A 21,536-nucleotide genomic window follows, 5' to 3' on the forward strand; every position below is an offset into this window, starting at 1 on the left:
AGGTGTGGTGTCTTCATGGTAATCCAGAGAAGGATCTTTAATATTTTTCGCAGACAGAGAAAGTTTAAACCATCTTTAGAGCCAGCATGCGAAATAGTTATTCTTTTACCTCTTTTTGATGTCGCGTTTGTTTTACACTTATCAGTTGAGTCAACCCAACCCTTTTCCGGAGTATCCTAAGTGTCGAACCAGGTTTCATCCAAGTAAATAATTGACCTTTGTTGAATACACTTCCATAAGGTAGTTCTGCCACATTTAACACCGGTTTCATCTTTTTCAAGCCTCCTAATTAAGATATTTAATGTAGGCACGCTTTGTTCCTCGTATAACCGGTAAATTTTACGCAGCATTATATTTGGATCACTTTAATCTACACTCGATAAAATGTCAGCATCGCTTCTTTCTTTCCTCGCTGAAATGGGATTATTTACAATTTGCCATACAGTTGATGTTGGAATTTTCGTCAGTGTGGCCGTTTCTTCTAAAGATACTTGCTTGGCACTACGTTCAATGAGAGTCAAATAAACATTGTTTATAACTTCCTTAGTCTCAATAGAATAGTGTTTTCTACATTTGCGCGGGAGCATCTCCTGAGATACACTAAACTCGCACGTATTTTGCGTAATTCGCACACGATTCAACACACGCTGTATTACACACGAAATAAGAATGATTACTAATAAAACTAAGTAGTATACCAAACCGAAGAATATTAAACACAGGTAGGCATAAAATTATTTTCTATTACGGACCACCCTTGGATAATCCCATTCAAAAGCAATTGGTCATTTTCTTATATCTATGAACAGATCATACCTTTATAAGTAACGACAACCTTACTATTATAAATAAATGTGAGTGTAGAATGAGACAGCAAACTTGGCTGCGGATAGCGCTGCTTTCGCTCGCCTTGGCGGCCATGGCGGACGCCCGAACGCGAAGAAAACTGAAGAAAAACAAAAGCGAGGAGCGAAGCGAACTCGACCTCGGAAACGGGGTGCAGAACCAGGAGCCGAGCGCCGAATATGACTACGACTACGACTACGGCGTGAGCTCCGAATACGATGACAAAAGCTCTGTTAACCCCAAGGAAGACAGTGTTACCACGCCTCAACCACCGGACGAAAGACCTCTTCAGGGTGTGGATGAAGATTCCACAGACGTAGAGCAACCTCAAAGTACCACAGAGTCGTCACCCTGCGTACACGATTCGAGGTAGCGTCGACGGAGAAGTTCCCTATTCGATTTCGTAACCTCCGATTGTTCCAGGACGTATTTGGACAAGGAAAACTGGTCGGTCGGATTGTGCACCAATTGCACGTGCGCGAACGGCAAGGTCGAGTGCGCAACCGACGACGATTGCTTATCCCGCCTGCGACCGACGCGTGAACCGCACTTCGACGGATTTTCCTTGCCGGGTTCCAGAGGGGACCACGGTTACCCCGGAGAGCCGGGCAGTCCCGGCGCCGCGGGCTTCCCAGGAACACCCGGCTCGCCGGGTATTCCCGGAGCGCCGGGTCCTCCGGGTGCGGTTCCGGACCTTTCCGCCTTCTACGCCCAACTAGCGTTGGCCCAAGGCAACGACAAAGGCCCGTCACCCTATCCGGCCGAACCTTTCCAGTACCTCCAAGCGCAAGTCGGTCCCGTCGGCGCGAGAGGCCCGCCCGGACCTCCGGGTCTTTCCGGTCCTCAAGGGTATCAGGGATTGCGCGGAGATGTCGGCGAGGCCGGCTTGCCGGGCCCCATGGGACCCGCGGGGCCTCGCGGACCTCCGGGAGCCCCGGGAAAAGACGCGAGTATTTTAAATTCTCCTCAAGAACGTCTCTTGAGCGTTTTCTTCGCAGGGAGAGCGCGGAGAGGATGGAGAACCAGGAGCGGTAGGCGCCCCAGGACCACCAGGACCGCGAGGATCTCCCGGAATGCCGGGCTTGCCGGGTAGCAAAGGACACAGGGGGTTTCAAGGCCTCGACGGGGCTAAAGGCGACCGGGGCGCGACAGGCGACAAAGGACCTCAGGGCGCTCCGGGGCTGACGGGACCCGTTGGTCCCTCTGGGCCCGCCGGAATTCGAGGAGAGAGAGGGCGGGAAGGGACTCCCGGACCTCCCGGCTTGCGGGGATTGGATGGTGTCGCCGGTCCGCCGGGACTACCGGGTGGGATCGGTCAACCGGGACCCGCAGGGTTCCCGGGACTCGCCGGCGTGAAAGGGGACCAAGGGGTGGCGGGTCCTAAAGGCAGCCAAGGATTGCAGGGACCTCGGGGCGAGTCTGGCCGGCCCGGCGAACCCGGCGAAAATGGTCCTCCTGGGGTACCGGGAAAAGACGGTTATCCGGGGGAGAAAGGTATGCCAGGCGCAGCCGGATTAATTGGCCCTCCCGGATTCCCGGGGACTAGGGGGCTACCGGGACTAAACGGCAGCCCCGGCACGCCGGGCCCCAAAGGATTCCCGGTAAATAAGTACTTGTTTATTTTTTATACTTAAACGAACAGACACTTTGCAGGGGCAAGCGGGTGAACGTGGGTATAAAGGGGAAACCGGCATGAAAGGGGAATCGGGGTCTACGGGTCCGAGAGGGCTGCCAGGGTTTCAAGGGCCGGAAGGTAAACGAGGTCTGAGAGGAAGCCGAGGCCCACCTGGACCGGTCGGATTACCCGGCGAACGGGGAGCTACCGGATCCATGGGACCGCCAGGTCCCGACGGAGCAATGGGGCCCAAAGGTCAGTCAGGGGAAAGAGGAGCTACCGGTCCCTCCGGCCCGAAGGGTTCACAAGGCGAAGCCGGGAGACCCGGACCGATGGGTGTGCAAGGATTAAGAGGATTGACAGGCCGACCCGGGGTGCCAGGCAAACCTGGCGCTTCTGGAGAGAGGGGAGTACCCGGACAAGACGGCAAACCTGGCGAGCAGGGGCGGCAAGGGATCCAGGGCTTGCCCGGCCCCGTAGGGTTGCCTGGGGATAAAGGGTTGACAGTAAGATATGTTTTTTCGAATATTAAATCAGCGAAATTTTATAATATTCTATAATAGGGGGAACCCGGAAAGGAAGGGGAACCGGGACCGACAGGTCTTCAGGGACCCAGAGGCGATACCGGCAAGGACGGTCAACCTGGTCCGCAAGGACCACCGGGTCCGCCGGGGCTTGACGGCGAAAGAGGCGCCGCTGGTGCGATAGGCCCGAGAGGATTTCAAGTAAATCATAATCGACTCGAATTATTCCCCGGTTAAACGGTTCTGTTTAGGGATTACCCGGAGCACCAGGTAATCCTGGACAACCGGGAAAGGACGGCGAGCAAGGCACGCAAGGGTTGCCCGGTACTCCGGGCTCACCGGGTATAAGAGGCGAAAGAGGTTTCCCGGGAGAACGAGGAAGCGCGGGACAACCTGGTCTTCCAGGACCCAAAGGATCGACAGGCAGTCAAGGAGTTGACGGACCCCCCGTACGTTATTAATTCGAAATTATAATAAACTTACACGCACTCTCGTATTTTAGGGTGAACGCGGTTTAGCCGGCATGAAGGGACATCAAGGGGCGCCGGGGATGGTAGGACTGCCCGGTTTAAGAGGTCCTCCGGGACTTCAAGGCGAAAAAGGAGAACGCGGTGCCTACGGCCCCATTGGACCGGAAGGTCCGGCTGGTAGGCACGGCGAGAGAGGTTTGCCGGGACCGCTGGGACCGTCAGGTCCCCCGGGAGAACCAGCAGCTCCCGGAGAGCCTGGGACTCCCGGCGTTCCGGGAGAACCCGGTGCACCCGGAAGCCCGGGGGAAAGAGGACAAGTAAGAAGCAGCTTTAAGAGACGGGCGGAGTCCAACAATTATTAATATTCTAGACGGGATCGCCAGGCCCGATCGGTTTCCCGGGAAGCCCCGGTCTTGTGGGTTTGCCTGGATTGAAGGGAGACAGAGGACTGCAAGGTTTGAAGGGCCAGCAAGGAAATTCTGGACCGGTAGGGCGACCTGGAGAGCCGGGAACACCGGGTCCGATGGGATTGACAGGTGCGAAAGGTGCAAGAGGTGAAACCGGTCTTAGAGGAGATGTCGGATTGATGGGACCACCGGGAAGGCCAGGAGAACCAGGCGCGGCTGTAAATCTTCTAGCTACCTCTTAAGTGGGAGAAACTACAAACGTTTTTTTCAGGGACAGCCGGGAAGCGCTGGTGTACAAGGGCCGCCAGGTTTGCCAGGTATTAAAGGCGCCCAAGGCGATTTGGGTAGGCCTGGAGCGCCAGGACTGCAGGGCCCGCAAGGTTTGCCAGGTTTAGAAGGACCGAAAGGCGAAACCGGAGCGGAAGGGCCACCAGGTCCGACCGGGCTAGCTGGACCGCAAGGTCCTCCAGGAGAAAGAGGTAGCACCCCTTACTTCTTTCAAATTCTTCGCGTTATACCGCTTTTTCGGATAGGGTTTCCAGGGCTTCCCGGCGTACCGGGTATAACCGGCGCCAGGGGCCTGCGCGGACCTCCAGGAGAAGCTGGAATGGCTGGAAAGCCGGGCAACGAGGGACCTCCGGGTCTTGCGGGAAGTCCAGGACCTGCAGGTCCGCCCGGACCCATAGGGGAACCGGGGCCCGAAGGTTTGCCAGGTAAAATAGGTCCGCCAGGATTAACGGGTCGGCCAGGAGATAAGGGACCACCAGGAACTCCCGGCTCTCCGGGAAATACCGGCCCGTCTGGTTTACCGGCAAGTTTTCGTCGGAATTACCTTCCCGAGTGTTTTTAATTTTTGATATTTAGGGTCAAATTGGTCCAGCTGGACCGATAGGTCCCACGGGCGAGCGTGGCCCCCCAGGCGAGGCCGGACCGCCGGGCATAGACGGTAGGCCAGGAGAGAGAGGCAAACCTGGTGTGCAGGGCCTTGAAGGGCCGAAGGGGGAACGAGGCGAAGCAGGTCAGAAGGGGGCGAAAGGTCATACGGGACTGATGGGATTGCAAGTACGCATTTGATTACCTACGCGGCAGATAATCCATGGGTCTCTATGTAAAGGGCCTGCCGGGCAGTCAAGGTCCACCCGGAGAAAAAGGAATACCGGGAATGCCCGGATTACCTGGCAAAGACGGAGACACTGGTCCGCGAGGACCTCCCGGTAGGGACGGGAATCCCGGCCCAAGCGGAATCCAAGGAGCACCAGGCCCAAGAGGTGAAACTGGTAACGAGGGAAAACCGGGGACTCCGGGCAACCCTGGCCCGCCCGGTCCTCCGGGACCTCCGGGAGAAGGTTTGGGTTTCGACGCAGCCACATTGGCCGCGTTCTTAGCTCAACCGAACGTTCAAAAGGGTCCGGATCCGCAAGGTGACGAACCTGCCAGGGTGTTCGGTAAGGAGATGACGTCAGAAGAGATGAGGGACTTCGTACAACGGGCTTACGAGCAACTTAAAACCTCGTTCGCGAGGTACAAGAGACCCAACGGGGACAAGACGGCCCCCGGAAAGACCTGCAGAGACATCTTGGCCGCTTATCCAGAGTCGCAGAGCGGTAAGGGATTATCGACGATCGAACGGAATTGAAGAGCTTGATTTTTAGGACAATATTGGGTGGATCCGAACGAAGGGGACAAGCAGGACTCAATCCTGGTGCATTGCGATATGGAAAACGGCGCTACGTGCGTACTGCCCCAGCCTGCGAGGTCTAACGAGGTCACATTCGTGGGGAAGGTTCCAGAGATCTGGCTCGGTGAAGTCGAAGGGGGGATGAAGGTAGGCGTGGCTTAGAAGCGAGGTCTCGTTAAGTCACGGGGTGTATTTTCAGCTCACCTACAAGGCGGATAGCACCCAAATCGGGTTCCTTCACTTGTTGTCGGCACGCGCTACTCAGAACGTCACTTATCACTGCAAGAGGTCCGCAGCGTACTACGACGCAACGAGGAAGACCTTTCGCAAGGGAATCAAGCTGATGAGCTGGAATGACATGGAGATCACGCCCAAGGGACCTAGGCTGAGGTTCGAAGCTCTAGAGGACGAGTGCCGGGTAAGAACTAGCTAGCTAGCTTGCCGTTGCGTTTAAACGTAAGTCTGTTTTAGTATCGGAAGGATGCTTGGGCCAAGTCAGTGCTGCGGTATTCCACGGACAAGACCCAAAGGCTCCCGATTACGGACGTCGGGGTCAGGGATATCGGCGTCCCCGGCCAGGCCTTTTGGGTCGAAATTGGCGCGGTATGTTTCTCGTAACGATAGGAAATTTCATTTTTAACTGCCATAAAATAAAGTGATATTTAATTATTTTTTGAAGATTTTTTCCCTGTACATACGTAATAAACTACTATTTACATTTTAATAGTTTTGTTTTATTGAAAATCACGTAGTCCTACTTGTTGCCTTGGTATTTATGGGTCGATTGTTCGCCAAGTCTCCTATGGCCTGTGTAACCCTCCATAAAATCCACTATATCGCTATAATGGTGCAGCAGGTCTGGGCAGTGAAGCGAAAATCGAGAGAAAACTTTTTAAAAATTAATCACCAGATATGGCAACGCCGCCTCGATGTTTTTATTTCGAGAAGTAGTAGTTCAAATGTACCAGAACAGGCGCACCAACCTACTGACATCGCGGAACAAATAAAGCGCGGAGTAGTTCAAATGCACTCTCTACGGGAACCGGAGAAGAGCAAAAAAAAAACACAAAACAGGTACGAATAAGTTTTTTTTAATTCCTTAATGCATAAATTACACTTTCTACGTTATGGTAGAATAATTTAAAGGACAAATGCGATTTTTTACAGTGGAAGGACGAAACAAAAACGCAGATGCTGAGCTCGTATGGCACGAAAACCGTTACGAAAAAAAAAAAGAAAACTAAAAACGCGAACTAAAACTAATCGGAATATAATCGACTCGATCGTTCGATCGCTTAGACTTTGGTAATCGTTAATATATGTACATCCCCTCTCTTGTTTCGATATATACAAATACGCATAGGTAAATAATATATATTTACCGGAAAAAATGTTTGCGAAATCCGAGCAAACTACCGCGTTTAGATTTTCGACTGCTTCAAGGTTATCCGAAGGTCCATTTAATTTTATTTTAATGGAAACATGTCAAATATTAGTAGTAGGTATACCTAACTTCTGCATCCTCCGTCACCCGGGGGACATTTGAGATGACGCAATTACAGGTTCCTGCGCATAATATTTATCACATTAATATATACATGACCAGGCAAAATCTAAGCAACGCGTTTTGCATTATACGTTTTCGTTTGATCTGGTAAACATGCAGGACCGGCAATTAAAGGCTGCAAACTAAAATCTGGAATGCCCAGTATGTACGGCAAAATTCTAGGCGAAGAAAAAAAAAAGTGACGCACCGAGGTCCCGCGCGTGCGCCCCCTAAACCACGTTACCCTTATCGTACTTAGCATTAACCATAGAAAAACTTAACTATACACCTAGCAAATTACTCTTAAAAAGCTGTAAGCTTATCACAATTTTTTTTTGTATATCCGAGGAACGACGCCGCTCGATCCACAGCGGAAGGGCGTTAAAAGGGAAGTTAGTGGGACGCTGAAAAAAATCGTTAAAGAGTAAAGAAAGGGTAGAGCTTCGGTTGGATCCCGCGGGTATCAAGTTTAATACTCGGACAACGCGCGCGCTCTCTAACGGTGCCGAGAGGAAGTGCGCCCGACATCTTATCGCCAAAAATCGAATCAGAAAACGTTCGTTTCGCGATAAGGCGCCGGAACACTGAAAGTTGTGCGAGTTTTTCACTTTCAAAGTTGGGCGCGGCGCCCAACTCCTCAGTAAAACGGACCGAAAAACCACAGACTAGGGAGCAGCGTTAAAAATGTGTCGTTATCAATTGTTCCGATGGTTCTCTGTCCAATAAATTGGTACGGCAAGTTCAAAAATCCTGATTTTCACGTAACCTACAGCATGATGATTAACCTTAACAAACTTTGTAATGTTAATCATGTTTGACGAAGTCACTGTGCTCTCAAGACTTCTGGAATTTCGTCAAAACAACTTGCAAAACTTATTCCAACACAATAGGAAATTTTTGTATTTTTGTTGCATGTATTTGAAGTTATAGATATATTATAATATAAATAAAGCTATTTAAAAATGTACATAAATTATTAGAGGGAAGAATACTTTGTGCGCTTTTTAAATAACTCGTTGAACGATGTAAATCGAAGTTAAATTTGAGATATACGTCACATTTTATCTAACAGATGGCGACACCATTCCTTAAAGATTTCTTTACCGGCTTTCTCCAAAAACGTTTCCAGTTGCGACACCGTCCGCACTGTGGCGCTGACCGTAACATAACATTTCGGATGTTACGTGCTGATGACGTCGACCTGACGGGGCTGCGCGCGCATGAGGTTAGCGTGCACGGAAGGGAGTGGGGAGAGGTCAGAGGTTAGCTCTCGCCGCGCCCGCCCGTCTCATCGGACCGCGAAACCTAACCCAAACTAGTTAGTAAACCGGCTGGAATGTAATGTAATTGATTGTAAGGCCCTAGTTGCGTCACGACCGTTTAACTTCTTTAAACCTCAAACTGGATAGTTGAAATTTAGCGCATTTAACTTCCTTAAGGCTTAGAGCTCGCGTTAAACGCTAATAACGTCAGAACTAAAACGGAAACGCTGCCCTACTCTGGGAAGAGATTGAAAAAAAAAAAAAAAAAAGGAAACCAACCACCCGGAAGCTTGAGAAGTGTTAGTGGCGAGCGGTCCGCCGTGGATAAAGCTGCCCCCCGTTCCCCTGAAGCATCGCGCTTAAGTACGGGACGACGACAGCAATATAATGCATATGTAATAGTAATCAACTTTAAATGCAGGGCTCGTTCATATTTTAAGGGAAACCTAAGAAACTAAACATCGCTCTTACCAAACCTGTACACCGAACCCTGACCCTTGACTCGATAAACCTCTTCCGATATTAATGCACAAATAAAAATATATATATGTATAGGGCTTACAATAACAACAACAACAACAAGCGGCGACACAGCACTTAACTCTACGCTATATATAACGTAATACTTAATACAGCGCCGGCGGCCATATTTCGTGCGCGCGGACTAGAAAACACTCGAAACTCGTCGAGTTTCGCACAACATGGCCGCCAGGCGACGAGTGTACGTTTAGGCCGTTTCTCAGAATGGTCCGGTGTCGGCGATCACAGCCGATTTCGGCACCAGACCCTTCTGGGTGCCACGGCAACACAACCACCATTTGTCGTCCACTTCCAGCACCACGCGCAGCATTTCGCCCTCGTTGTAGGACAAATGGCCGCTCTCCGAGGGCAAACGGTGACCGACGGTCCTCACAACCCTGCGGAATAACGTGTCAAAAAAAAAAAAAAAGAAAAAAACTAGACCGCATGCGACGTCAACTAGAATTCGAGGTTAGGTCCGCAACGCAAAGGCGATTTAAAAAGAAGAAGTCTCGCGATCTAAGACGGGTTAGTGTGGTAGCCAATAGAAATAAGCTTTAACGCTAGGGTGTTAGTCTTTGAAATTCAGGCGCTAAACTTACGCCCGGCGAGATTGATTTAATTTACTTAGAAGCAACCACCGCCACCGTATTCATATATTGTGTAGGAACTGAAAAAAAAAAAAAAAACAAACAAACAAAATCAGATTACGTAATACAGCGTCACCGCCCAGATCGGCATCATGTGTGGACATTTTTAACTAATTAACTACTTCAATTAAAAAATAATAAAATATTAATTACTTATCTAAATTAATAAACTCGACTCAACTTTACTAACTAACCAAAACAGTTTTCAGAACCATCCTCATGGTATCGCATGACTGGAAGGTTACCAAAAAAAATCCCTTCTCGGTTCTAATATGGACGATTGTTAATCTTTTTCCTTTTCCTTAACAATATTAATACAATACCCATGGACAGGTACCATTTTTGGTAACAGAAACCTTCATTAATCTACTTATCAAAAGACTTCCTTGGCATTGCTTTATACTTCTCCAGAATTTCAACGCTTTCCACTTGTTTCTTACAAAAAAATGTAAATTCTTATGGGTAACATGTTTGAAAGCCTTTCGGTAAATCCACAGGATTAAAATCAATCACAATCCTTGAACAAAAAATGTTGACCTCATCGTATATATAGAACGTTAGACTGCCGACCCGGTTCCAAAAGAAAAAAAAATAGACGAGCGTATAAAGAAAAAAGTTGAAAAAAGAAAAAAAATTTAAACATTTGTAAGAAACTAAAAAAAGAAACTGTTTTAAAAATAAAATAGATCGTATCAAGAAACAAGTTGAAAAAATATGAAAAAGAAATCAAATTATCCAGGTATTATCGAAAATTGGCACATTTGTAGGAAAGGGAAAAAAGAAATACATTTTTCGATATTTTCAAAAATAACTTATATTTTTTGATAAAAATGTTTGTATAAAAAAAATTAATTGGAATAATTAGAAAAATAAACTTTTCCATATATTTACAAAAATAATCATTTCTTAAATGAAAAATGAATATAGGCTCTCGACCCGATGCCAATAGAAAAAAAGTAGTGTATCAAAAAAACTTAGGTTAGAAAAACGATAAAAAAAGTTTCTCAGAAAATGTGATGAAATGTAAACTATAATAATAAAATAAAATCATTAATAAATAATGTTCCCATATGATGCGGACGTTGGTGGTGATGCTACCGCATATAGGCTGACGACCCGATTCCAAAAGAAAAAAAAAAAAGGCATCGGTTTGTTCCGTGGTTGCCGCAAAGTTTCCCGCGTAAAATAATGGACTCACTTTGGCGTCTTGGACGGCGCGTGCGCGCCCAACGGTCTCCTGTTCAGCGAGCTGGAGGCCGCCCTCCGGGGAGGCACCATCTTCGACCCCTTGTTCTGATTGGCAGCCTTGTACGGCAAGCTGCTCGGTCTCTGCACGTGCCTCGGCCCCTCCCCGTTCTCCACGCGATCCACCCTGCTCGTCCGCGACTTCGTCGCGCCCTTGACGGCGGGGGCGGTTTTAATTTGAGGTCTCTGCGTCTGCTTCGACGTCGGCGATATCAGTACGGGAATCCCCGACGGTTTGACGGGGGAGGATACGGGCCGAGGGATCTTGGACTTGCCGGCGGGATGAGTCGGCGAGCTCGGCTCCTCCGTCGACTCTTTCCCGCTGAGCATTTCCCATTTCCGCTGCAGCTTCTTGAACCTTCTTCCGTTCAATGGCTTCTCGTCCGAGAAGTTCGAGTCCAACGATTCCGGTTCCGGTTCGTCTCTTAACGGCGACGCCGAGGCGATGGGTTTCCTCTCTTCCGGTTCCGGGTTCTCCAAACTGTCGGCGTACTCCTCGTCCTCCTTCGACAGCTTGTCGTACGCCTGATAAAGCCTCGAGCTGAGCGCTATGCCGGACCATCTCCTCTTGGCGACAGAGTTCACGTCCTCTCCCAGCTTGAAGCTGGGTTTGCTGGGGTCCAGGCAGCTCCTGGGTCGTTCTTTGGTTCTGCGAACCGCCGCGGACTCTGCCGCCTGTCTCACGGTCGCGGTAGAGGCGTCGTCCGATTCCGAGCTGTGAGACGACAAGGCGTACTTGGGGGACATGAACTGCTTGAAGTTCGGAGAGGTTGAGTGTTTGCGCGTAGGACTGAGCGGTTGGTGGTACGAGTCCATTCGCTTGAAACTCAGATGGAGCTGCTTGTACTCGAAGAGCAGGTCGAGTTGGAACGGGAGGAAGGCGAGGGGCTGCAGGGCGGCGATCATGGCGTCGAGCATGCTCCTGAGATTAGTGCCGCCGGTGTGCGACGTGACCAGCAACGAGTCGGCGGTGTAATGTTTTTTCAGCACGCTCTCGCGCGTCCGTAGGTAGCTCGTCCACGCGTCCAAGGACCTGACGTTCAGCAAGCCGAAGATGAACGCGTTGAACTTGATCAGGCCCTCGCTGATCACGTCCTCGCCGTTGATCTTCATCACCAGGTCGTTGAGGGCTTTCGTAAGGGGGCCTTGTTGGGCGGACGCCTCGACGACCTGCCAGACTGTAGGCAACAATTATAGCAATTATTTTGTGTTCAAAAAATCCTAGCAAATGATTAAGTTGGAACGAATGAAATAGAAATTGACACTATGGCGGGGGTATTCTCGGTTTTGTGCACAATACCTACTAACTAAGTCGGCAGAGTTCTCTGAAGATGCATTTCGTGCGACGAAAATAGACAACAAATTTTTAAAACGAGAGTTGTCCCGATTAATATTGGTGATGAATTTTATAACGCAGTGTACGTGGTGTCAGAGATAACCGGCAACTATAAAAATAACAAAACATGTTACCGCAACAAACTGCTTAGAATACTTAGTAACTGTTATAAACAATTGCTCTTAAAGCGCTAATTCATTTGGCCCAATGGCGGCAATGCTTTTGATCCGGACATTTTTGTTGTTTTGTACAGTACGACTACGAACAGTCGGACCGAGTGTTTTTGCTGATTTTCCACATTTTTCCGATGTATAAAAAATATATTCTTGGACAACAAAAAACTAACATAAACTGCATAACATATTTTATTTATTTCGATGTAAAACGAACAATAAGCAAGATATTATCTGGACCTTATGTAGATTGGCTATCTTACAATTTTTCGTTTTTCTACCAGTTCAACGTTGAGCAGCTTTTAAGCTAGGCTTCGATTTTTAGATCTGCAGTAGGTAGGTGGTTGTTACATCTTATTTGAGTCGTGTTGTGTTTCACTTCTCAGTAAGGACTGCCATTATTTATTATTATTATTACTAACAGTGTTAAAAACGGGAAATTTCTCAAAACGAGTATTTTTCCTAGACCAGGAGAGATCTCGAGAATTGCCTCGATTTTTTTTTCGTTATAGAGTTATAGTTATGTTTCAAATAATCGGTCATTTCCTTCTGAATTTTTTTAGTATGCCAATACGCATCTCGTACTTTGCTTGTGTTTTCACCATTTCTTCGAGAGGAGCATCTTCCCCATGATACATAAAAAATTTAAAATATAGGGCCTGTTGAATGGTTGATGGTGGTCCCAGAACAACTCCTTCCTCTTCTTCTTCCTCTTGGTGCTCTTCCTCACACTTTCTTGCTTGTTGTAATATGGCTGCCTCTGTCAAGTCTGCCGTTGTAGGCAAATCCTGATCTATCACCATAAAATCTTGCAACTCCTCACTTGTAAACGTAATTGTTGTTTGAAACTGGTTTAGCCACTGAATTAGTGGCTGATCATCTTCCAAGTCCTATTGCATTCTGTGTCGGTAATAAGTTCTGCATGATGATAGGAGTGTTGAATTGTTTCTGCTGTCACCTCTTTCCAAGCTTTACTAATAAAGTTGACTGCATCTGGCATATTAATGGAAAATTTGTCTTCGGACTCGATCTCCATTAAAATGCTTTTCCCGTATCGACTCTTAAAACGATTTATTGGGGTCTGGTCGATCGGCTGTAATACACTTGTTGTTTTGGCTGGAAGAAATGCCAATTCAATATTCCGTAGATTTGGAATATGGAGATGTGCAGGGCGGTTATCTAAGAGAAGTGATATTATATCTTTGACCTGCCTCAAACTTGTGCCTCATTGAACTGCAGTCAATAAGGTATAAATCTGTCTAGTTTTAAAAATAACGAAAACATTTGTGGCGAACGTAGTGAACTACCAGAAACTGAGCATTAAGAGTTACTTTTCAGAATCTTATAGAGTAGCTTTTAGAGCTAGAACTTATAGAGGTAGATGTTTAACGGTAGCTTTGAGGCCCTGAATTTCTCGAGCCGGAACTTGTAGAAGACCTTTGAGACTTAGAGCTAGAGTTTATAAAGGAGCTATTAGAGCTGCGACCAGCTACTTAACCAAGCCTTCCATATTCATTTCGATTTAAAAATTAAACTTATCTCGACTTACCGGAGTTGTTGATGGCGCCGAAACTCGTCTCGAGACACGGCCTCAGTCCGTCGCTGAGCACCGCGTAAAGGGCGGGGCACAGAGTGGTCAACGTCAGTTTGGCGCACGCGGGATTCAGTCCGGAATCGCCGAGGTGGTTCAGTTCCTGCTGATCGGACGCCGCGGAGAAATGCTGCATGACCTGTTCCACCGCGTCCAGCACTCCGTTGATCAACGATCGCTTCTGCAGATAATTGTCGGACGCGTTCTTGCACAGGTGAACGGGCGTCGTCCTCGGACTCGAATAGTTCGGACTCGTCTCGTTCTCCTCGCAGATAGGCATATCGGCGAGCGTTTTCGGCTGACAGTTCCGCTGCTGCGGCAGGAACGCCGAAGCGTTCGGCGAATTGTTCGGCGGATTGAACGTCTGATGGTGACGCGGACTGACGTTGACTTTCTCGGCGAAGCTGACCGTCTTCTTGCCGAAACGATCGGATCCTTCCTGGTTGATTTTCAACGTCAAAAATTTGCCGACGTAGGAACGCAGGTGCGTCAGACTCTCCTCAGTCTGTCGGTCGTCGTCGGTCGAGAAGCCGCTCAGTTTGAGGAACTCCTCGAGCTGGATCAGCTCGTCGACGCTCACGTGGTCGTCGAGGCTGCTGCTGGACGCGCCCGCGTCCACTCCCTCGTCTTCGGTCTCCGACAAGCGTTTGTTTCGGGTCGCGTGGCGCGACTTGGGGGCGTGGTCGGCCGCCAAATCCTCCTCGCTCGTCTCGTACGCCCCGCCGTAGCGTTTTACGTCGCCTTTCCTGAGGATGCCGCGCGGGAGCGGCGGCCTGGGCGGCGCCGCGTCCTGAGGCAAACTGACGCACCGCATGGCCACGCCCCTTTTGTCACTGTTGACTAAACTCGCTTCGGAGCTCGTGACGCTGTCGTATCGATAAACGAAAAGGGGATTGAGGTTGTTCTGGGGTGCGGGACTGTTCTGCGAGTCGGTGAGCAGGCTCGAGGAGCCCCTGTAGCCGGAACTGGGCTGAGTCGCCGTACTCGAACTCGACGACACGTTCGTCTGCGCCAGCTCACAGCTCGACGGTCGTTTCTTGCTGCGCACGAACGACGGCCGCTCTTTGGCGACGACCTTGACGCCACTCGACACCTCGGGCACGTCGGCCAGCAGCTTGCGGTACTCCTGCGGCAGCAGGACGTTGAGCGACTCCCAGTCTTTGACGTGATCGAAGCCTTTCCGCTTGAGACTCTCGATATCGTTGAAGCTGAAAGGGCGTCGGCGATGGGGGACGACCTTCGGCGCCCTGTGGGGCACGAATAGGACGTCCGCTACGTCGGTTTTCTCGTTGAGGAACCCGAGATCAGGCAGGACGTAGTTCGGGTATAGTACGTATACGGGTTTTTGAACCTCGCCCTCTTTTTTCAGCCTGTTGAGGAACGACGGTTCGATTATTTTGACGGGATCGCGAGGGTGCGGGCCCGCGCACATCTTGTTCGCGTGTTTGAGGTTGAGGATTTCGGAAAATTGAGACGTCTGGATGCTGCGATCTAGGACGTTTAAAAACGACCCGGGGCTCGGAGCTTTCGGTCTGGGACGCACGGCGAAGCTGTCGTTGTTGTTGACGTTCTCTTCGACGCTCTCGGAGAGTTGCTCGACGGACTCGCTCTTGGACGTCTCCTCCTCCGGCTCTTCGGCGATGAGGTCGTACGTACGCGTGCTGCTGCTGTCGCACGTTTTCTGATCGTTGCTCAGCTCGAGATTCTTCAGGTGGTCCGCGTTTTTGGCGTCGGAGGAGTTGCTCGCGGACGAGTTGCTGCCGCCCGGCCAGTTTTCCGTGGACGAGAGTTGGTCCATCGTCATCGACATACCTGAAAAAAAAAAAAAAGAAAAGCAAACGTTAAGAGTAAATAAGGAAAACAGTAAACTCGCGTAGGCAGAAGCAAAGGTTAAAAAAACACAAAATTAAAAAAGGAAAAAGTAAAAGCCGGGATAACAAAAAAAATGAAATGGTCAATAAATTATTAACTTACTTTAATAACATTAAAAGTAAAGGCAAAAAATTAACGTACTAAAAAAAAATGGCAGACATATTTACTAACTCGCTGAATGAAACGTATAAAACTAAAAAAATGCAAAGTCTAAGGAAAAAAAAATTAAACTATGGTCGAGAATATAAAAAAAGATAAAAAAGGCAAAAAAAGTAAAAATACAGAAATGGAAAATAAGACAGTCAAAAAAGTGAAGTGACAAAAATTTGAAAAGGCAGATATATATGTATTTAGCAGCTATTAGCAAAAATGCAAAAGCCTATACAGTCAATAAGAGTAAAGAAAACATTTTAAAAAAGGCAAGAGGCATAATATCGAAAGTATTGACAAAAAAGCACAAAAAAAAAATAAACAAGTAAAGTGGCAAATGTCTCAAAAAAAATTGGGGCGGCATAACCATTTTTTAATTCGCTGAATGAAAAGATAAAAATAATGAAAGCACAAAAAGTCTAAAGAAAAACTTATCAACTAGCGTCGACAAAAGTAAAAAAGTTTTGAAAAAGGTAAAAATAAAAAGAGTATACGAAGTAAGAAAGAAAAAAAAAAGATTATATATAAAAAAGTGTGTCTATAAAATATATCAAAGGAGGAAATATTTATTAACTGGCATCAATAAAAGTTAAAGTTAAGGAAACCAGCAAATTTTAAGAAATCGAAAATTAAAAAAAAGCAAAAATAAAAAATAAGAAAAGCAAAAAAAAAATGACGTCTCACAAAAATTTGGAAAGGCAGGCTACTATTTACTAACTACCAGTAAAAACGCAAAAAGTATAAAACATTGAAATTACCAAAAATTTATTAACTAGCTCCAACAGCATTCAAAATATTGCAGAAAAGAAAAAAAGGAAAAAAAAGAATGAAAAATATAAAAATAGTAAAAGTGCAAAAAGTCTAAGGAAAAACTTACCAACTGGCGTAAATGAAAGTACAAGATAAAAAAAGACAAAATTAAAAAACGAAAAATATAAAATTCATGAAAAAAGGTAAAATAAAAAAAAATGAAATGGAAAAAAAAGAACGGAAAGTAAATATATAACGAAAATAGAAAAAAAAAATTAACAAAGAATTTTACAAAAAGAGTTAAAAGTCGAAAAAAAAAACGAAAAATAAAAAAAATACGCCTACCTTCTGTGCTCATACTTTTCTGTTTCATGAAGAGTTTGACGAGGTTGAAGTTGGGCTGTCGGTTCCCGGCGGCGTCGCAGCTGCTGGCGTCGATAGAGGTCGCCATGTCCGAAACCGAGCCGCTGCCGCTGCTGGTTTGGATTTGATGATGGATGTCGAACACTTTGACGGGTCTACGCTTCACTGTTTCCGTTTCCTAAATGGAGATTCGTTTATCGTGGCACCCCAATGGATTATAACCCCGAAATGTAGCAGACGCGTGCTTACGTGCTGTTATGTGTGGCCTACTTGTTTTTTTAAGTAATTTTGCATAAACGTAAATGCATTTTTACGAGAAGAGGCTTTTTCGTAAAAAAAAGAAATAGAACCTTTTTGCGAAATATAAAATTAAAAATAAAACTATTGTATGTATAGATAGTTTTAAATAATTTTACATATCTTTGAAGAAAGATAATTTAATGTAAAACTTAAAAAAATATATTTACAATAAATGTAAATATCATTATTATTATGTAAAGTTGACATTTAATATAAACAATTTTGTTCTGTAAATAATATTACATTTCTTTAAAGCTAGGCACGATTTTTATACAGCTAATAATTTTGTATTAACATAAATATGCCTTTAAAGCAAGAGCCTTTTTTGGAATAATTTTCTATCAAATAATAAATAATAAACAGAATCAGGGATATTTTTAAAAATAATTTAGCATTTTACACAATTAAAAAAGTCTTTCAAAATATAGAATTTTAAAAATATTGATGCTTCTTAAGATAATACATTTTTGATACGAGGCCACTTTTTAATTTTATAAACGGCCTTTTTAAAAATAACTGCTTTGCGGTTTTTAAAGAGGTGTAAATATGTAATTTTACTTATGATAATTTTTAATGAAAATCTCTTAAAAAATTATTTAAAAATAGATAATTTCACACATCCGTATTATTAAAAAATACATTTTAGTGGAAATAATTATAGGTTCTTATATAGTAGACATATTACATTTATGAAAGGATGGAACATATTTTGCATAAATGCAAATGTGATTGTTAAGCAAGGGCCTTTTTTAGAACAATTTTATATTGTTCAAATATATTTTTTGCAAATTAGGGGGACATTTTTAAAAATTAATTTAACATATTAGATAATTAACAATTTGAAAGTTATTTTACGTTCCTATATGCACTTACTTTTTGAAACGAAGGCCTTTTTTTATAAGTAATTTTACAATAGAATGATTTTAAATTGTAGTTATGCAAATAATTTTAATAATTTTTTTCGAAATACGTAATTGTACATATGTTAATTTTTAAGGGAAACAATTTTACGTTTCCATAGGATATTATATTTTAATTATGAAAATTAAAAAAAAGAAAATAAATCTATTACGCTGTATATTATAAATAATTTTCCATAAGTTTTATTTAAGCAAGCTCCTTTTTTTGAATAATTTTGCATCGTGGTTTGCCAATAACAGATTTTTTTTTAAATTTTACGTATTATGTAATTAATAATTTTTTTAGAAACACAAACACAAATTTCACATATCCATGTTTTCAAGATATTTTTTTGGAAATTATTTTACGACGATATTATATTACATTTTTGAAAAGTAGGCACTTAATATACAATATAAATAATTGCAATATAAGAGCTTTTTAAAAACAATGTTATACTGTAGACATATGTGAGATATGTGATCTAATATGAGACAATTAACAATTTCTTTAGAAATATGTAATTTTACATACGCCCGTTTTTAATGACGATTTTTTTGTTGCATGTTTTTCCCGAGATATTGGTCGTAAAGGAATTTTTCTGAAAAAGATATTTTTTAAGTTCCTCTATGTACTTATATAACATTTTAATTTTATAAATAACTTTACAAAAATGTAAGTATGGCTTTTTATGCAAGGTCCGTGTTGCAAATAATTTTACAAATAAAAATAAATATATAACTTTTTTATATTATAAATAATTTTACATATGATGAAGATCGATTTTTGGAATACATTTACGTTCAGTATTTTGTAATCCAAATAAAACCATTAAAAAAATATAAAATAAATATATTACACTTTTTATATAAATAATTTTAAATAAGTGCAAATATGGTTTTTAAGCAGGAACAACATGGCATTGTGGTGTTCAAAAAAAAGATTTTTCGCAAATAATTTCATATTTATTTTTTTATATTAGTATAAATAAAAATATAACATATATTTAAAATATATTACAAATAATTGTAATATAAGCTATAAAAAAAATACACCGTTCTCATATTAGATGATTAACAATTTCTTTAGAAATATATAATTTTACGTATGCATATTTTTTAAAGACGATCTTAAGATTTTAAGTTAATATTATATTTTTAGAATTAAGGTACTTTTTCATTTTGTAAATAATTTTACATTTGTAGTATGGATTTTAAAGCAAGGGTCTTTTATGGTGTTCAAAAAGGTTTCGAGCAAACAGAAATTATGTTTAATATTATTTAATAAAAAAATAAATGCATATTGTTTACCGACGATTCTTTTTTGCACTAATTTTCCAGAGATTTTTTTTAAATTGCGTATATGTTAAAAAAAAATGACAGATTTCCCGGGTTACTTACCGAACTGTTACTCTGGCTCTTCAAGTACACGCTGTTAGCGACGAGGCCGTTCGTTTTGCGTTTGTGCAAATTCGGCATGCTGCGGCTCTTGGTCGCCGCGTCGCCCAACCCCAAACCGCTACCCTCGTCTTCCGAATTGTTATTGTTACCCGACGGCCTGCGCAGTTGATCGTCGCTTCCGCGTTTTTTCAGTTTGCTCCACGTGGTGAAACCCCCGGAATCCGACTGCGTCATCGACGTTTCCAGAATCTTTTTTGCACGCGGCGGAGGTGCCTCGACCTCGACCGACCGTTCTTGGTGGTTCGAATTCGCGCTTTTGTCTGAACGAGAAGAAAAATGGCACTCAAATTTATATAAGGGCCCCTACCTGCGCTACTAACGGAGCTTCTCGTAGCAATGAATCAAACTTCGGGGTTCGAACGTTATCGCCAAGCGATAATCGAGTTTAATTTGTTTATTTTGAAAGTTTGCTTAATGATGGTTATGTTTTGATAGAGAGACACCGTAGTAAACAACGCTACTTAATACGCGATAAATTAGTGGTCGCTTTGTGACAGATAAATGTTGAAAAATATTCGAAGAGTTTAATTGAATTAACCAAAAATTGTCAGATTTAATGGCCAAGAATATCTTATGAGAAGAACTTCTTTTCAGTAATGTAGTTCAACATAATTTCATCCCCCGCTCTAGTAGAAAATTTAGTTTGACGCTATCCAGTCTACCTAACCAAAACTGACCTATTCTGTGACTAGGAAGCAGCTGATCGTTCCGTGGTCGCGTTTTATTCCCAGGCTTGATGTAAAAAACTTTAATCATAATTAGTACGTGCCGTGCAATTGCCTGCGACGTAGTAAGAGAGGATTTCAAATGGGCCGTTTTCAAAATGAGTCGAAGGTGAGTGGTTGATTCTTTTTTTTGTTGATTCGCGCCACCTCGTTAAGGATAGCATCTCTTAAGTTTGTTATAATACGGCTTATATCTCGTGAGATTAAATATGTCTACGGTATCATTTTCTTCTCTGAACTTTGATTTTAGCTGTTTCCACAAATCTCGATGCAGTGATATTATCGCATACATACTGTTTTTTAATTGAGTATGAAATTAGGAGTCCCGAAACTTGCGCTTTATTGTAACAGAATTCAAAATAAATATCATTTTCTAACAAATATTTATGCGTTTTGTTTATTAGAAAGTGATAACCTATCTGTTGTTTAGTCTATATCTTTTTTGAAGGTAATTAAATCTCCAATGGCGTAATCTGTGTGATTCCATTACTACTTGCCTTTTGTCTATTTCGCGGTACTTAAGTCCCATGTTAGAAGCAACTGTATGCAGGGTGGCACGGCTTTTATTTATATTGGATTTATATTCTTCTAGTTTCTTTTTCAGTTTACCCGAGGTAGCAACAATTTCAATTTGATAAAGACAATATACGTTTCTTCTTGTTAGGTCCTGATCACTATTGTCAATTCCTTTTATTCAATTCTCCACTATTACCTAATAATATCCCTTATCGACCATATTGGAGTTTTTGTAAGTAGACAGGTTTATTTTAAAGCTTATTACTGATTGAGTAAGGTTTTATCAGGTTGAACTGAGGTGGCTTTTACTTGATGAAAATCCATTTAACAAAATAAATAAGAACTAAAAGTTCAGATTTTCACGAAATCGTGGAAATCTGAACTTTTAGTTCTTATTTATTTTTATCAGGTTTTCACAACCTGTTTTGCGGCATTGTTGTATTCACGTAAAATCATTTTTTCGAAACGCACAGTAAAAACTGCCCCAAATGGTCAACACTCAAGAAATACATCAGAAAGAAACAAAATATACTTGGCTCACCCCCGCCTTGTCACTCAAGTAAGAATAATTTTTTTGTTAATGGCTTTAGCCAATAACAATAGGTATGGTCTGTTCATAGATATAAGAAAGTGGCCAA

At 43.9% G+C, this 21,536-nt stretch overlaps 2 protein-coding genes across 14 annotated transcripts in view; one reads left to right on the forward strand and one right to left on the reverse strand.

Annotated features, from left to right (window-relative positions):
- Positions 1-826: 826 nt before the first annotated feature.
- On the forward strand, positions 827-6,240 carry LOC132701158 (collagen alpha-1(I) chain-like). The gene is made up of 15 exons (XM_060668872.1): positions 827-1,215; positions 1,270-1,792; positions 1,845-2,447; positions 2,500-2,967; positions 3,025-3,186; positions 3,237-3,434; positions 3,488-3,772; positions 3,826-4,080; positions 4,134-4,341; positions 4,396-4,673; positions 4,727-4,924; positions 4,977-5,466; positions 5,515-5,687; positions 5,740-5,958; positions 6,012-6,240. Exons 1-15 carry the CDS (start codon positions 866-868, stop codon positions 6,156-6,158), a joined length of 4,557 nt encoding a protein of 1,518 aa, XP_060524855.1. The 5' UTR covers positions 827-865; the 3' UTR covers positions 6,159-6,240.
- Positions 6,241-6,615: 375 nt separating this feature from the next.
- The window catches only part of LOC132701627 (uncharacterized), a 55,706-nt gene continuing 40,785 nt past the window's right edge, over positions 6,616-21,536 (reverse strand). For 12 of the 13 annotated variants that reach the window (XM_060669741.1, XM_060669733.1, XM_060669731.1 and 9 more), the window contains 5 exons: positions 19,598-19,917; positions 16,980-17,175; positions 13,821-15,674; positions 10,716-11,940; positions 6,616-9,265 (listed from right to left, as the gene is read on the reverse strand). In XM_060669741.1, the coding sequence (XP_060525724.1) occupies positions 9,088-9,265; positions 10,716-11,940; positions 13,821-15,674; positions 16,980-17,175; positions 19,598-19,917 (3,773 nt within the window). In that variant the 3' untranslated portion in view covers positions 6,616-9,087. Of the gene's footprint in view, positions 9,266-9,469; positions 9,538-10,715; positions 11,941-13,820; positions 15,675-16,979; positions 17,176-19,597; positions 19,918-21,536 lie in introns of all 13 variants that reach the window. The other variant, XM_060669743.1, reaches the window with a different exon arrangement.

This window comes from Cylas formicarius, unplaced genomic scaffold, assembly GCF_029955315.1.
Source record: "Cylas formicarius isolate icCylForm1 unplaced genomic scaffold, icCylForm1.1 PGA_scaffold_4__25_contigs__length_36172078, whole genome shotgun sequence".
NCBI classification, from domain to species: domain Eukaryota; kingdom Metazoa; phylum Arthropoda; class Insecta; order Coleoptera; family Brentidae; genus Cylas; species Cylas formicarius.